The sequence below is a fragment of the Echinops telfairi genome, unplaced genomic scaffold (assembly GCF_000313985.2).
Source record: "Echinops telfairi isolate 266 unplaced genomic scaffold, ASM31398v2 ScPeMD7_23;HRSCAF=83, whole genome shotgun sequence".
Classification (NCBI taxonomy): domain Eukaryota; kingdom Metazoa; phylum Chordata; class Mammalia; order Afrosoricida; family Tenrecidae; genus Echinops; species Echinops telfairi.
The window spans coordinates 7,586,521-7,600,909 of NW_022103920.1; the positions used below are offsets into that span (position 1 = coordinate 7,586,521).

General features: G+C 52.7%; 1 protein-coding gene across 1 annotated transcript in view; it reads left to right on the plus strand.

Annotated features, from left to right (window-relative positions):
• Positions 1 to 14,389, plus strand: part of SVOPL (SVOP like) — a 50,802-nt gene that overhangs the window by 20,619 nt on the left and 15,794 nt on the right. The window contains exons 8-12 of the mRNA XM_030885272.2: positions 2,293 to 2,356; positions 3,912 to 4,037; positions 7,849 to 7,977; positions 12,294 to 12,367; positions 14,005 to 14,210. Of these exons, the coding sequence (XP_030741132.2) occupies positions 2,293 to 2,356; positions 3,912 to 4,037; positions 7,849 to 7,977; positions 12,294 to 12,367; positions 14,005 to 14,210 (599 nt within the window). The remainder of the gene's footprint in view (positions 1 to 2,292; positions 2,357 to 3,911; positions 4,038 to 7,848; positions 7,978 to 12,293; positions 12,368 to 14,004; positions 14,211 to 14,389) is intronic.

The following is a 14,389-nucleotide window of genomic DNA, read 5'->3' on the forward strand; positions in this document are numbered from 1 at the left end:
CCCAAATCAACCCACCAAACTCACTGCTCTCCAGTCCATCCTGATCCAGCAGGACCCGGCAGCACAGGTGCAACTGCCCCCGAGAGTTCCCGAGACTAACTCTTTCCAGGAGTACAAAGTCTCAAGGGTAGACACCCTAGAGTGGCTGGTGGTTTCGAACTGCTGACCCCGCAGTTAGCAGCTGCAGTCCAAAGGGTCACCACTAGGCCACCAGCGCTCCACTTTGGCCCCAGGAATGCGCTGCTGTGTGTGTGTGGAATGTTCTTATGCTCAATGGTCTGGTTCCTGGGGGGCTCCCTCAAACAGACCGCTTCCCATTTCCTTCTTGGGTGTTGCGTTAGTCGGGGATGACTAGAGAAACAAATGCATTGACCCTCATAGGTGGATAAGAAAGAGCTTTATATAAAAGAGCAGTTGAACATTGAGAAAACATCCCAGCCCAGTCCAGATCAAGTCCGTAAGTCAGATATTAGCCCATGTGTCCAATACGGGTCCATAAAGTCCTCTCGACACTCACACAGCGCACGCAATGATGACAAATGCAGGAAGATCACAGGCTGGTGGTAGGAGGTCTTGAGGGTCCAGTGGCAGTAGAAGCATCTCCACGCTGGCACGGGTCTCCAGGGTCTCCTCCAGCACTCTGAGGGTCTCAGCGGCAGGAAAGGGAGGGCAGAGAGAGTGGGTCTGGCACCAGTGAGCTATTTATCTCCATCACGCCTCCAAATGAGGTCATCAAGCTGCGACCAATCGACAGGCTAGATGCCACCCCTTCATTCAAGTTGGCAGGAGATTATGTAACTGCCACAGGTGAACTAGGGCAAGTAATCCTTAGGCAGCATCCAGAGATGTCAAAGCCCCTAATTATGACTTTCATATGTCAGAGGAAACGTGTTCTCCCTCAAGGCATAAATTAAGCTTCGCTGGAGCCTTGAGGCCCTGGAGGAGTAGAAATGAAGCAGAATTGTCACGTATCCCTCAGGAAGCAAGCCAGTGAGAAGTTACAGTCCCCAAGCCCCTGCTAATAACTGCTGCCAAGAAGGATCATTAGGAACCCAGTGGGATAGGATGCCACTTGCTCCCCTCTGCACAAAATTAACGTGTCTTTAATCTGAGATTAGTGCCTTGACAGCCCTCTTCATTGCTCAGGGGACTGGCCTGCCTTCTCTGGGGATTTCCCAAGTCTGTTTTAGGAGAGGGAAGTCAGACATGACAAATGGTTCATAGGCCGATATTGCTTAAGGTGGGAAGCGATTTTAAATGAATTTGTCAGTGCGAGTAAGGATGGAGCTGCAGTTACTAAGTTTACCTGTTCTCCTGTGTGGACACTGCAGTCACAGCGCCTTCTCTCTCACTCTGTGTGTGTGTGTAGTGAAAATACACCCACCCAGACATTTGCCAGCACAACCACCTCCCCATTTGCAATTCAATGGCACTGATTGCAATTTGCATGTCATGCCACTATTACTGCTGTTCTTTTTCCAGAAGGTTCCACCGCCATTAGCATAGACTCAATGCCCCCCCAAACAAAATAGCATAAACCCCATGCTCCCCGAACAAACAACAGACTAACAAATAAAATCTCTTCCCCCGCGCCCCCCCACCATAGCTGGTAACCATGAATGATCTTTTATTTCTGTCAATTTGCTTAGAAAAATGACCACTGTTAAAAACAATGATTTGGTTTTATAAAAATGAAACTATCAAATCCAAAGATGCGTGGCAATGATCAGTGAACAAACCACGCAAATGTCAGTCTCCACAGCCCCGAGACCAGAGGAAGGAAATGGTGGCCAGCTACCACTGGCCCCTGCTCCGAAAGGGGGCACGTTAAAGTGGGAGGAAACTGTGGACCATAGATACTCAAAACCATCAAAAAACCCAGCCGGACGAGTTGGATAGAAATTAGGGGACCTGCAAGACGATGGCCCTTTGGCACCCTGCAGGTCTAGAACTGAACTTACCCCGTGTTAACATCAGCAACCGTTGAAGATCGAAAAGGCAGCGTGGATCCCAGGATAGGGCTCAGAGGGCTGGGAAGGAGGGAAGGAAACAGGAGACACAAGCAGGAAGTGGGAGAAGCAATGATACGGAGAGAGGACCGCATTGGATGAGAGGAATCAGAATGCGCGTGAGGCGGTGGATGTAAGCTGATCGGTACACCTTTACATAATTCACAACAAAATGTTTATAAAGATTAGCACAACAAAGAAAGAAAAGTGCACCATACGACCAGGCTTCCTTTAAAAATCAAAACCAACAACCATTCTCGTGCTTTTCCTCCCTTCTGTATAGGCTCATTATAAAGACGGAATTTTTGCCCACGAAATACCGCGGCTACATGCTGCCCTTGTCTCAGGTAAGCTGGCCGGGGACCTTGACATGGCTTTTTGCAGCTGGTGGGGGAGGATGAGCTTGGTGGTGCTGCTAGCCCGGGGACTGCTGGGAGCATGGGGACTCTTCGGTAACACAATGGTCAACACGGGGAATACTTGGAGTCAGAGGTCCGCCCCTGCCCAGAGAGAATTCAGGTCTTCTCCTGTAGTCCCCGCTACATCCCAAGGAAACATGCCCACAACTGGCTTCTTCAGGGAGGAAAGCCCAGAAATGCCAGGCCTCTGTGGAGCTGACCTGCCTACACTTGGCCCAAGGTGGCGTCCTTTACCCCAAGCCCCGTGTCCTGCAGACAGAAACCTAACTCAGTTTCCTTTTATTGTGCAACCTGGCCTTTCTAGACCCAACAGCCAAGTCAGCCAGTGCTGCTGACTGACTCAACCTAGACCCTGCCGGGAACGTTTCCAACCTGCCCCATAAAGACAGTACCTGAAACTGACTGGTGCTATTGGCCTCCTGTTCCCGCCTTGTTCTGATAGCACCCTGCCTCTCTGCCTTGTCTTCTGAAAGGGGGGCCTGGTGGCACAGTGGGCTACAAATTGGGCTGCTAACCCCAGGTTGGTGGTTTGAACCCACCAGCCACGCTGCAGGAGAAAGATGAGGCTTTCTACTGGTCTCAGAAACCCATGGGGCAGCTCGATGTTAGCCTTTGGGTCCCTCGCAGCTTCATGAAGAAACAACGTCAGGACAGTGAGCTTGGTTTTTAGAGAGACTCACGGTCTCAGAAACCCATGGGGGCAGTTCCCTCTGGCAGGGCTGCTGCGAGTCAGGAGGGACTCGGTGGCAGTGAGCTTTCTTGCCCCCGGCGTTAAGCCGCGGCGTGAAATCCAGCACAGTGACAGCTGTCTGGTGGAAATGAAGCGTGGAGAGCTTCTAAGCCGAGTTCAGGCAATTTGCAAAGTGGGAGCCAAACGTCCAGAGGATTCGGAGCCAAGTGATCCCCAGGGAAGACAGGCAGGGAGTCTCCATAAGAAAGCAAAAGGAACATGGGGAAACAGCAGAGATGGGCGATGTTGAAGAAATGGCCGCAAAACTGGAGGAGGGTACCCCCGAGGGGTCGATTCCATACACTTCCTCGTCTTTTTTAATCACAAAGTAATCATTTAAAAGGTGTGCGGGTCGTGAGCTGGGGACACTGGTGAATATGGGCTATTTCTGGGGGATGAAGTTGGATGGCAGGAGCAGGGGCAGGTTTTTAGTGTTCTCCGCTGTATCTTTTGAGTTAAAAACCATGTGATTATATTATTTATTCAAGAAAACGTAGATTTAAAAAACACATGTAAGGTGCCTCTGCCATTCGTAAACAGTGCCACTGACTCTGGGGACACCACTCCACAGGGGGCCCCTTGGGGGACAGGACAGTTGAGCCCTGGAGAGGTGGCTAGAAAGAAGTGAGGTGAACAGGTGTGTGGGCAGGTGGGGAGTACAGATGGGGAGTCCAGGTGGGCTAGACAGGTGGGGCCTCCTGTGTACCAAGCACCCCCAAGGTCACACTGGGGCTTGGGTCTGCATCCTTCCAGGTGTTCTGGCTGGCCGGCTCCCTGCTCATCATCGGCCTGGCCTCCGTGGTCATCCCCACCATCGGCTGGCGCTGGCTCATCCGAATCGCCTCCATCCCTGGCATCATCCTCATCATGGCCTTCAGGGTGAGCACGCTCCAGGGTCCCAGCGCTTTCTCCAGCAGCCAGGGGACCTTGGGCCACACACATTTTCCCCATGCCCTTCCCCGCTGCATCCATTGGCGCAGGCCCCCGGGGTCCTTAGTGCAGCCTGCTGGTGCCTTGACCAGCCCTTGGCTCTCAACCTCCTGCTTGCCCACCATCCCACAGGCCTCTCACTGCAGCACCTCTGGCCTCTAGCAGAGTTCTGATCACCGTTCTGGGTCCCCTGGCCCATAGGCTCAAAGGGATATCACAAGACCCAAATGAAATGTGCCAGCTGCCCACTCGTGGAGTCCAGCTCACAGCACCCCTGGTGGGTCAGAGTGGAACTGCGCACCGCCGGGTTTATTTTTATTTTTATTATGATTATTTTTTATTGTAGTTTGGGTGGGAGTTTACAAAGCAAATGGCTTCTTCTTCGACAATTTATATACATTTAGGAGACTTTCTGCCCCTCCCAGACTTCCCTTCTCTAACGTAAGCAATTCCAGAGAGACATGGACTGGGTGAGGCTGGGTTGACTGGAGAAACCAATCCAGGGACACTCATACACGTACAAGAAAGAGCTCAGTATCAAGAAGTACTTGTATATCAAGAAGACATCCAACTCCAGTCCATAGTCCCTCTGCAGACTCTGCAGCCACATGCAAGGATGCAGGGAGCGGGAAGGTCTACCGCCCGTGGGTGCAAAGTCGTGTAGATCCAATACCGGCGGTTCTAGCAGGTCTCCGCGTGGTCTGCCAGCAGGAAGGGGAAGACAGAGAGGGGAGGTTCCCAGGCCCCTCCTTATGAGAAGGCCACAACCACCAGGAGGCACCATCAGGCTGTGAACCTCCCCTACACTTTCATAGATCTTCTCAAGTGGACATGAAATTAAGTGGCGACCACAGGGAGCAAACCGAGAACAAAACCCACCGCCATGGAGCCCACCCTGGCTCATCATGACCGTACGGAGGCTGCCAGTCTTCACTGGAGCAGGCAGCCTTGCCTTCCTCCCTCAGAGCGGCTGGTGGGTTTGAACTGCTGACCTTGCAGCCCAACGTGTCCCCAACAGCACCACCCAGGCTCCAGAGAAGCAAAGGAGGCATGCTGAAGTCAGGGGCTGTTGAGGCGGTGACCACTTACAGCGACTCCACCACCACCACCCCCCTGCAATAGACTGACACGTGGCCAGGCCCTAAGCCACCGTCACCATCACTGCCACACGGTGGAGCTCATCGCTGTAGCCACTGTGCCCACCCATCTCTTTGAGGGTCTTCCTCCGAGGGAGGAGAACAAAGCTCTTCACTCCCGTAGAGAGTCGCAGTCTTGGACACCACAGGGGCAGTTCTTCCCTGCCCCACAGAGTCGCTGTGAGTCGGCATCGGCTCGGTGGCAGCGAATTTGGCTTTGGGTTTGTTTAAGCCCAGCAGAGCAGTGGGTGGGTTTGAACTACAGACCTTGTGGTTTGAAACCGGGTGCTTGAGCACCATGCCACCAGCTCCAAGAGATTTCGAATCTTGAGCAAGTCTTTTTGTCCATCACACTGGTGTGGAGCTGGTGCCTGGCTCAGTGCTAGGTTCCAAGGTCAAAGTGCACACCACAGGGTATGCTGCCTGTGCCCCCCGGGCAACTGCGATCATGCCACTGTTGCAACAAGCTCGGGTCTGGGTGCTCGGGGAGAGGACGGCAGTCCATGAGCTAGTCATGCTGGATTCCGGCCTCATGGGCAGCTGCGCTTTGGGCAGCCAGAGGAGGGTGGGGAGGGCATTTGGCAGAGCAAGGGTGCCCTGGTAGTGAAATGGTTAGTGGTTAAAAGGTCAGAGGTTCAAGCCTACCACTGGCTCAGAAGGAGAAAGACGCACCAGTCTTTTCCCATAGAGGTGCACAATCTTGGAAACCCCAGTGGGTGCTTCTGCTCTCCCCTACAAGGGTGTGAGCTGGAACTGATGCAGTAGCGACAGGCTTTTTCAGGTAAACTCAAGAGCATCCTGATGGTTCGGTAGGGACTGCTCACCTTGTAGGCAGGAGAGCCCAGGCAGGGCTGTCCTCCCTGGACTCCCAAGTTCCCAGCTCCCAGGGAGACCTGCCCGGCTTTCTGAGTGTGGTGCGCAAAACGTGGGCAGACCTTGCTTTGCAACGACCACGCTTTCCTCCAAGTGACGGGTGGTGACAACCCCACGTGGGACAAATCCGTCATCGCCGCTTTCCCAGCGGCACGTGGTCACTTTGTGCCTCCGAAGCCCATTTCGGTGATTCTCACAAGATTCCAAGCGGCGTCACTACAATCCCGTTCACTTATTAGACAGCAGTCTGCTGACAACGTCACTTTCATGTGCACATGGGAGGAGCCCTCATGGCACAATTGGTGTCCGCGTTGGGCTGCTAATGGTAAGGCCAGCAGTTCCAAGCCACCAGATGCTCTGAGGGAGAAAGATGAGGCTTCTTTCAATAGAGATTTACCAGCTCGGAAACCCTAGGGGACAGCTCTACTCTGTCCTGTGGTGCGCTAGGAGTCAGAACCAGCCCGATGGCCATTAGGTTGATTTGGTTTTGGGGGGAAGAACTCAAAATGTGTTGACTGACTGCACTGCGCTATTTGCATCACAGAGGCCATCTGGGGTTGAACCCGCAATGTTGTGGTAGTTACATCATCTGGTGTCAATTTGAGGATTAAGAATGTAGAGGTGGAGTCTAGCCTGTCAGTCTGGAGTCTAGCCTGTCAATCTGTGTGGGCATGGCCTTCTCCTGATAATTCTGGGAACTGCTGTTTTCCTCCTGGGAGGCGAGAGACACACACTCTCTCGGCTCACTCTCTTGGAGACTCTACTGACAAGGCTGACTCCCTGCGAGACATCCCTGAGGAGAAGCCACATGGACCTACTCTGATGCAGCCAGAACTCTGGACCTGGAGAAGCCACGTAGAGACCCCTGCCAGTGCTGATGCTTAGGCTGCCACTGGATCCACAAGACTGCCCACCCACTGGCCTGTGATCTTCCTGCATTTGGCCCATTATTGCATGTGTTTTGTGAGTCCGAAGAGGGCTTTATAGATTGGTGTGGGACATATGGGCTAATATGGGACTTATGGACTTGATCTGGGCTGGGATGTTTTCTCAATCTTCAACTGCTCTTGTAGATCAACCTCTGTCTTAGTCACATCCGAGTCTCTATGAATTTGTTTCTCTAGTCTGCCCGGACGAACACACATCTCTGGAGGTCTGCGACAGTGATGGTGTGAGGAGGAGCCCTGGTGGCACGCCATCAAGTGCTCTCTTGGAACTCAGTGGGTCTGAGGGAGACGCACTGGCCCCCTGCTCCTTGGAAACCGTGGGGGTCTTTACTTGGTCCCATGGGGCCCCTCAACAGAAACTCGCGGCCATCGAGTTGATTCCAACTTATGGTGACCCTAGAGGGCAGAGTAGAACTGCCCCTGTGAGTTTCTGAGACTGTAAAAAGCCTCATCTTTCCCCCGAGTAGTGGCTGGTGGTTTTGAACTGCTGACCTTGGGGTTGGCAGCCTGGAGCATTACCACTATGTCACCAGGGTTGCTATGAGTTAGAATTTCTTCCACAGCAGCCATGGAGGCAGGGGCCTGGGACTGTGGGCCTCACCCCGCTGTAAGCCCACCACCCCGCTAACAAGGAGCTGGGCCTTACCCTGCTCAGAGGAGGGCAGGAGCTGGACGGCCCGGCTGCTCTAGGCCTGCTGGGTTTGATGCTCCACGCTAGCTCCGTTCCCTTCCATTGGGCATCGTAGGAGGCTGGGTGCGGGTCTCTCCGCAGTGGACCCTGATGCCCTCTGTCACCCATGCCAGTTCATTCCTGAGTCGGCCCGCTTCAACGTGTCCACGGGGAACACACAGGCTGCCCTGGCCACACTGGAGCACATCGCCAGGACCAACCGCTCAGTCATGCCTGAGGGAACACTGGTGGAGCCCGTCCTGGTGAGTAATCAGTTGGAGGTTGGTGGGGTGGAGCAGATAGGGAAAGGGCCCACCCCATGCCAAACCACTCCCCCCGAGTGTCAGAGTGGACCTCCACCCCAGGGTTTTCAGTGGGCGCCAGCTTACCGAAAGACGCCCTGGTGGCACCGTGGGTTAAGCACGTGGCTGCTCACGGAAAGGTCAGGGGTTCAAACCCACCAGCTGCCCCTCTGGAGAAAGATGAGGCCACCTGCCCCTGTCAAGATTCACAGCCTTGGAAACCCACGGGGGCAGTTCTACTCTGTCCTGCAGGGCTGCTCCGAGTTGGCATCGACTTGGTGACAATGGGTTTGGGTTTGGGACTAAGCGAAGGAGTGGCGGTGGGAGCCCAGCCAGCAGGGTCTCAGAAGGAAGGTCAGCAGCCCTTTGTCCGCAAAGACAGCAGCCAAGCCAACAACAGGAAGAGCAGTTCCGCGCTATGACATGCAGGGGCACCGCCACTCGGCGTGCACCCTCAGCCCGGCAGGCAGGTGGGCGCGTGGGAGAAGCATTTTAAAACACGGGATTCAGTTTATTGCAAGGTTATCGCCCACTTACATTTTATATTGCTGCTTGAGTCTAGCTAGATTGGTCATCTTTATCTTTTTTTTAAAAGAAAATTGACCAAGTTCATGTAGGATTTCAAATGTATGGAAGATTGTTCTGAGTGGCCTCTTGGGAGTTCCAACATGCCTAGTGTGTGGACAGGTCTTTCATTTTTAATATTGGTGCTCTTCCCCGCCCCCTTGGAATTTCTTTTTTATTAGAATTTGGCGAAGAAGCTGTTTTTAGTCTACATTTTTGAAGAATTTTATATTGTGAATTCGATGAGGGGTTGACGTTTCCGATAATCAGCTCTGCAGTTCATCACCCTCATTAGCCCACCCCACCTTCTATGCCACCCCTCCCCGCTTTCTCCCCTCCCTCTGACGGACCTCCATCCTCCCCTCATCCAAGTCAACACCTGCTTCATCCTCACTCCTGCTCCTCGGCCTTAGGAGCCTTCCAGGAAAAAACGAGCGTAAAGGGATTTTCCTGACTGGTGTTTTTTTTCACGGTCTCATTAACATCTACTCTTTTTTCCCTGCATTCTTTGACTCGTTTCCTTTGCTCTTCCAGCTCCTTATACTCGGTGCTTCTCTCGTTTATGTTCAGTCGTTTGGGTTTTTAGTAATCCAGGAAGCTGCATTCAAAAGTTTTGCCAGAATACTTTAATTTCTGTTTTGTCATTCCTGCTAATGGTTTTGTCTTTAACAATGAGTTATCTTTTAATGAAACTATCTTTGTCATTGCTTGCTGCTAACTTAATTACATTTGGGTCAAAGGATGTGATCAGATATTTGGGACTTGGGAAGGCTGCCTTCTACACAATCACTTTCCGGAAATGTTGAGAAGACTGTGTGTTCTCATTATGCAGCTGGGGAGTGTTGGTTTTAAGGCTCCCCATGAATGCGTGATTGAGCTGTTTTGCATGTGAGTATGTGACTGGCCCACTTTGCATGTGACTGTGTGATCAAGCTGTTTTGTGAATGGGTGAGTCTTATCTGAAGTTCTCTATTTCTGTGTAGCTTTGTACCTCTTGCTTTCTGTTTTCTCTTATAATAACATATCTAGACTTCCTTGGGCTAGTTTGGTATTTTCCTCCTGTATCTTTTTCTAGCTCTTTATTTTTAACCTTTCTGTATTCTTGTTTTGCCTTAAATGTATTACTTGACAGTCTATAAAAAGACAAACCAAACCCACACCGATGAGTCAGCTCGGACTCATAGAAACCTACAGGTCAGGGAAGAACTGTCCCTGTAAGTTTCCAAGGCTGCAAATCTCTTTTTTAAAAATCATTTTATTGGGGGCTCATGCAGCTCTTATCACAATCCATCCATACATCAGTGTGTAAAGCACATTTGTACATTCATTGCCCTCATCATTCTCAAAGCATTTGCTCTCCACCTAAGCCCCTGGCATCAGCTCCTCATTTTCCCCTTTCACAACCCGCTCCCCCCTCCCTCATGAACCCCTGATAATTTATAAATTATTGTTTTGTCATAGCTTACACTGTCTGACATCTCCCTTCACCCACTTTTCTGTTGTCCGTCCCCCAGGGAGGAGGTTATATGTAGATCCCTGTAGTTGGCTCCCCCTTTCCACCCCACCCTCCCTCCACCCTCCTGGTATTGCCACTCTCACCACTGATCCTGAAGGGATCATCTGTAGTATTAAATTAAAAGTGACGTGGAGGTGGGGTGCCAGCCCCCACCGCTAATCGCAGGTTCAGTAATACTGCTTCTGGGTTCAGTAATGCACAATTGTATGGTTGAGATATACAAGTATTATATTAAAGTCATCGAGAGCATGAGAGATAATACAATGATACAGTCAGACATATCACATGGTAGCATTGCTCACCTCCGCCCCACTTGGTGGTCCTCGTGGGGGGAACCCAGCTGCCAGAGCAGGAGCCGCCTCCCTCGGGAGCTGCCCTCTCGTCCACCGCCCTCATGGGAGCAGCCCTCCTTCCTCAGCCACCCTCCCGAGAACCAGGGAGCCTCCTTATTTATTGCTAATCACACATCATATTACTTTAGGGGGATACATCACAGCATCATGCATCACAGAGAGGGGCAGTACAATTCATCCTTGAACAGGTTTGATCATTCTGGTGTCTCATACAATAAAGCAGGCAATTACTCTCCTGGGAGGCATGCAAGCCCCCTGATAGCAGATAACAACCTACGTCATAGAGAGGGGTTGTAACATAGGCAATACAAGCAATAGGAGAGGGATGACCTAGGGGTGAATGTGCAATAGTAAGAGGAGGGAGTAGGGGGGCATGTGTGGCAAGATAGTAACCTAAGCTTAGTCATCTTAGAGTGGTCCCGGGCTTGCCTATGGGACTGCTTCAAGGGGACAATAACAGAAAGGAATGGGCCCTATTTGGGGTGAGTCAGGCTATACAGTCTGGCCGCTCTAGATGGCTGATGTTAAGGAGAATAACCTCTGACCTATTTTCGCTGCCTAATGAACAGTCATTCTCAAGCTAAGTCTGGCATATATTTTGGGGAGACAACTTCAGAGAAATCCTTCTGTTCCCCACAATCATCTGTCCTGGATTCCCTGTGTTTCCAGTTCCTATCTGTACCAGTGTACATCCTCTGGTCTAGCCGGATTTGTGAGGTAGAGGTAGGATCACGATATTGGGGGAGAAGGGGAAGAAACATTTAGAAACTGGAGCAAAGTTGTATGTTTCTTCATTGCTACACCATACCCTGACTGGCTCATCTCCTCCCCGAGACCCTTCTGCAAGGGGATGTCCAATTGCCTACAGATGGGCTTTGGGTCTCCACCCCACATTCCCTCATTCACAATGATATGATTTTTGTTCTTTGATGCCTGATCCCGGATCCCTTTGACACTTCATGATCACACAGGCTGGTGTGTTTCTTCCATATGGGCTATGTTGCTTCTGAGCTAGATGGCCACTTGTTTACCTTCAAATCCAAGACAAATTCTTCAGGGGAGTAAAGCACTTAAAAGTCTTTCTCCCTTGGAGTGACGAGGGGTTTAGGCCTTGCAGTGAGCAGCTCGGTGTGTCACCATGACACTACCGTTGCCACCGGGCCGGAAAGCTGGTGTTTATTGATTGATTTCACCTGCTCTCATAGTCTGATTCCGTGCCTGTGGCTGTCTGTTCCTCAGCCAGCTCCTCCTCTGAGCCTGGGCTGATGGTCCAGGCAGCAGCCGCAGCCCTGCCCACAACCTGCCCAACTTCTGCCCCAGAAATCCCACCCTGAAGGAGCATGTGGCCCATGTGGGAGGGCCAGTCTGGGTGCCATGCCCCACCCCCAGGCACAAGGGGGCTCTGCTCTGGGCACCACAGATGACAGACGGTGGCAGCTGCCGCCGCCGGCAGACAACTCAAGAATGAAGTGTTGTCCTCCCACTGAAAACCACACATCCGGAGGCATGCCAGCCCAGATCTGCTCCGTGCAAGACGAGGGGCGGAGGTGGGGGTGCCCCTTCCACCACCTGTGGGTTTGGTGGCTTGTGCTCAGAGGGGCTGAGCAGTGATCTCACCCTAACTCGCAGAAAGGAGCCCTGGTGGTGGGTCAGGTGGCATGACTGGCTGCCAGCCAAGAAGATTGGTGGCTCACACCCAGCAGAGGCGCCCTGGGAGGAGTGCCCTGGACACCTGCTCCTATGAAGATGGCACCCTAGGAAACCACGCTGTCCACATACCGAGGATAGCTTAGCTCATCCTGCACCCACTAAACGACTTCTGCTTCCCCTTTTCCAACCCCCAGGACAAAAGAGGAAGATTTGCAGATCTTCTGACTCCCAAATACCTGCGGACCACGCTGCAAATCTGGGTCATCTGGTAAGAACGGTGCCGTCGCCAAATGACTTAAGTCAACATGCATCTGGAGGAAGCGGACTTCAGAAATCCGCTCGGAGCGGGCTGTGGCTGTTGCAGGGGGGTGGGTTTGGAGGAGGGAGCTGGTGGCGGACACCCAGTCAGCTCCAAATATCACCCCGCCCCCAAGAGGCAGCCTTTCTGCTAACTTGGCTCTTACTTGCTGTGTCAGGCCTGGGTGCCTCGAGAAACACAAGTAGTGACACATAGCTACATACGAGAAGGAGCTTTTTATCAAGAAGTAGTTTCTATCAGGAAGGCACTCCAGCCCAGTCCAACTCAAGCCCACAGGTCCGATGCTCCCTCTTCAGACGCCTGTAGCTGCAGGGTGGTGACGCAGAAAGGTTCAGCGGGGTGCGGGGGCATCACAGGCTGTGGAAACAGAGTCAAGAGGATCCACAGTCAGTAGAAACATGACAGGGGACTGGAGCCACCTCTGGTGACAGAGTCCCCAGGGAAGAGCAGCTCCCAGGGCGTCTCCCTCTTTCACAAAAGACCACACGCCCAAGGAGGTGTCCTCAGACTACCACTTGATGGACAGGTTGGGCTCCGCCCCTCTCACTTAGGGTCCTTTTATCGCGCAAAAGAGACTGGCTGGAAACACACCCTACACTAAGCATCTTGTTAGCGTAACAATGAAAGCAAACCCCAATGGGGTTACAGACAGCGATGTAAAATGCAATTAAAAAAATCATTTTAACAATCCATACATCAGTGTGTAAAGCGGAACTGAGGAACATAAGTGACAGGACAAGGGAGGGCAGAAACAGAAATAGCTTTATCGCAAAGGGGGGGCGCGGGGGGGAGCTCCCGGACGAGGTTCTGTGACCTAGGCCAACAGGTCAGGGAAGTCTGCTCAGCGGCTGGGGGCGCAGGTTTTTAAAGGGGTGGTGAGGAATGTATGGCAATTATGGCAATCAGCATATGGGGTCTGGAAACTCCGAGAATTGCTTGTCTACTCCTGGTGGCTTTCTTTGAACCCAGAACATCTGGTTTCACTAGTCATCTTATCTGGCGGTTCTCTTATCTGGTGGTTATCTTATCTGTCAGTGGCTGCTGCTGACCTCTGGGATGTGCAGGGAAGCGCAGCGTGCAGGGCCCAGACCTGCTTCAGCTTAGTCCAAACAGGGGCTGCCTAGTTCAGACCCGGCCCAAACAAGTTGTATCAAGCACTCTTGTTCATATGTTGCCATCATCATTTCCAAAACATTTTCTTTCTACTTGAGCCCTTGATATCAGCTCCTTTCCCCCCTCCCTCCCCCACCATAAAAATGCAATTCTTCATGGGTTTAAGTATAAGCCAAAAACCAAACCTAACCTGTGGAGTTAATTCTACTTCATCCTTCTCCCTTGAAGCAGCTGAGGGGGTTCAAACCCTCAACCTGCTGGTTAACAGCCAGATGCTTAACCACTGTGCCACCAGGATTCTTTTCTCCAGGGGCCCTGGGACTTCCCTCAAAGGTGGGAGAGTCAAGAAGGTGGCCCTCCCCCCAGCATGTCCCTGCTGGCTCCTGGCCCCCAGAACTGTGAGTCCGGGGTGCCTCATCCAGCAGCCCCAGGAGGTATGCGATGGTCTCACCACTTGGCCCCTCTGTTTGCAGGCTCGGCATCTCGTTCGCCTACTACGGGGTCATTCTGGCCAGCGCGGAGCTGCTGGAGCGCGACCTGGTGTGCGGCTCGCGGCCGGAGTCCGAGGTGGTGGTGGCCATGGGGGACTCAGAGGAAAGTAGGAGCCCCTGCTACTGCCACATGTTTGCCCCGTCCGACTACCGCACCATGATCATCAGCACCCTGGGCGAGATCGCACGTGAGCTGCCGCCGCCGCCGCCACGCGGGGCAGGGGTGGGGGCGGGGGACCCCACTTCTCCGCAGGGGACAGAGACCTGGCCTGGTCGTGGGCACCGCTGCTGGCTGCTACAGCCGGTCAGCCCCCCACCGCACCCACTACCAGACACACATGGTGTTTCCGTCCTGATGGCCCAGGTC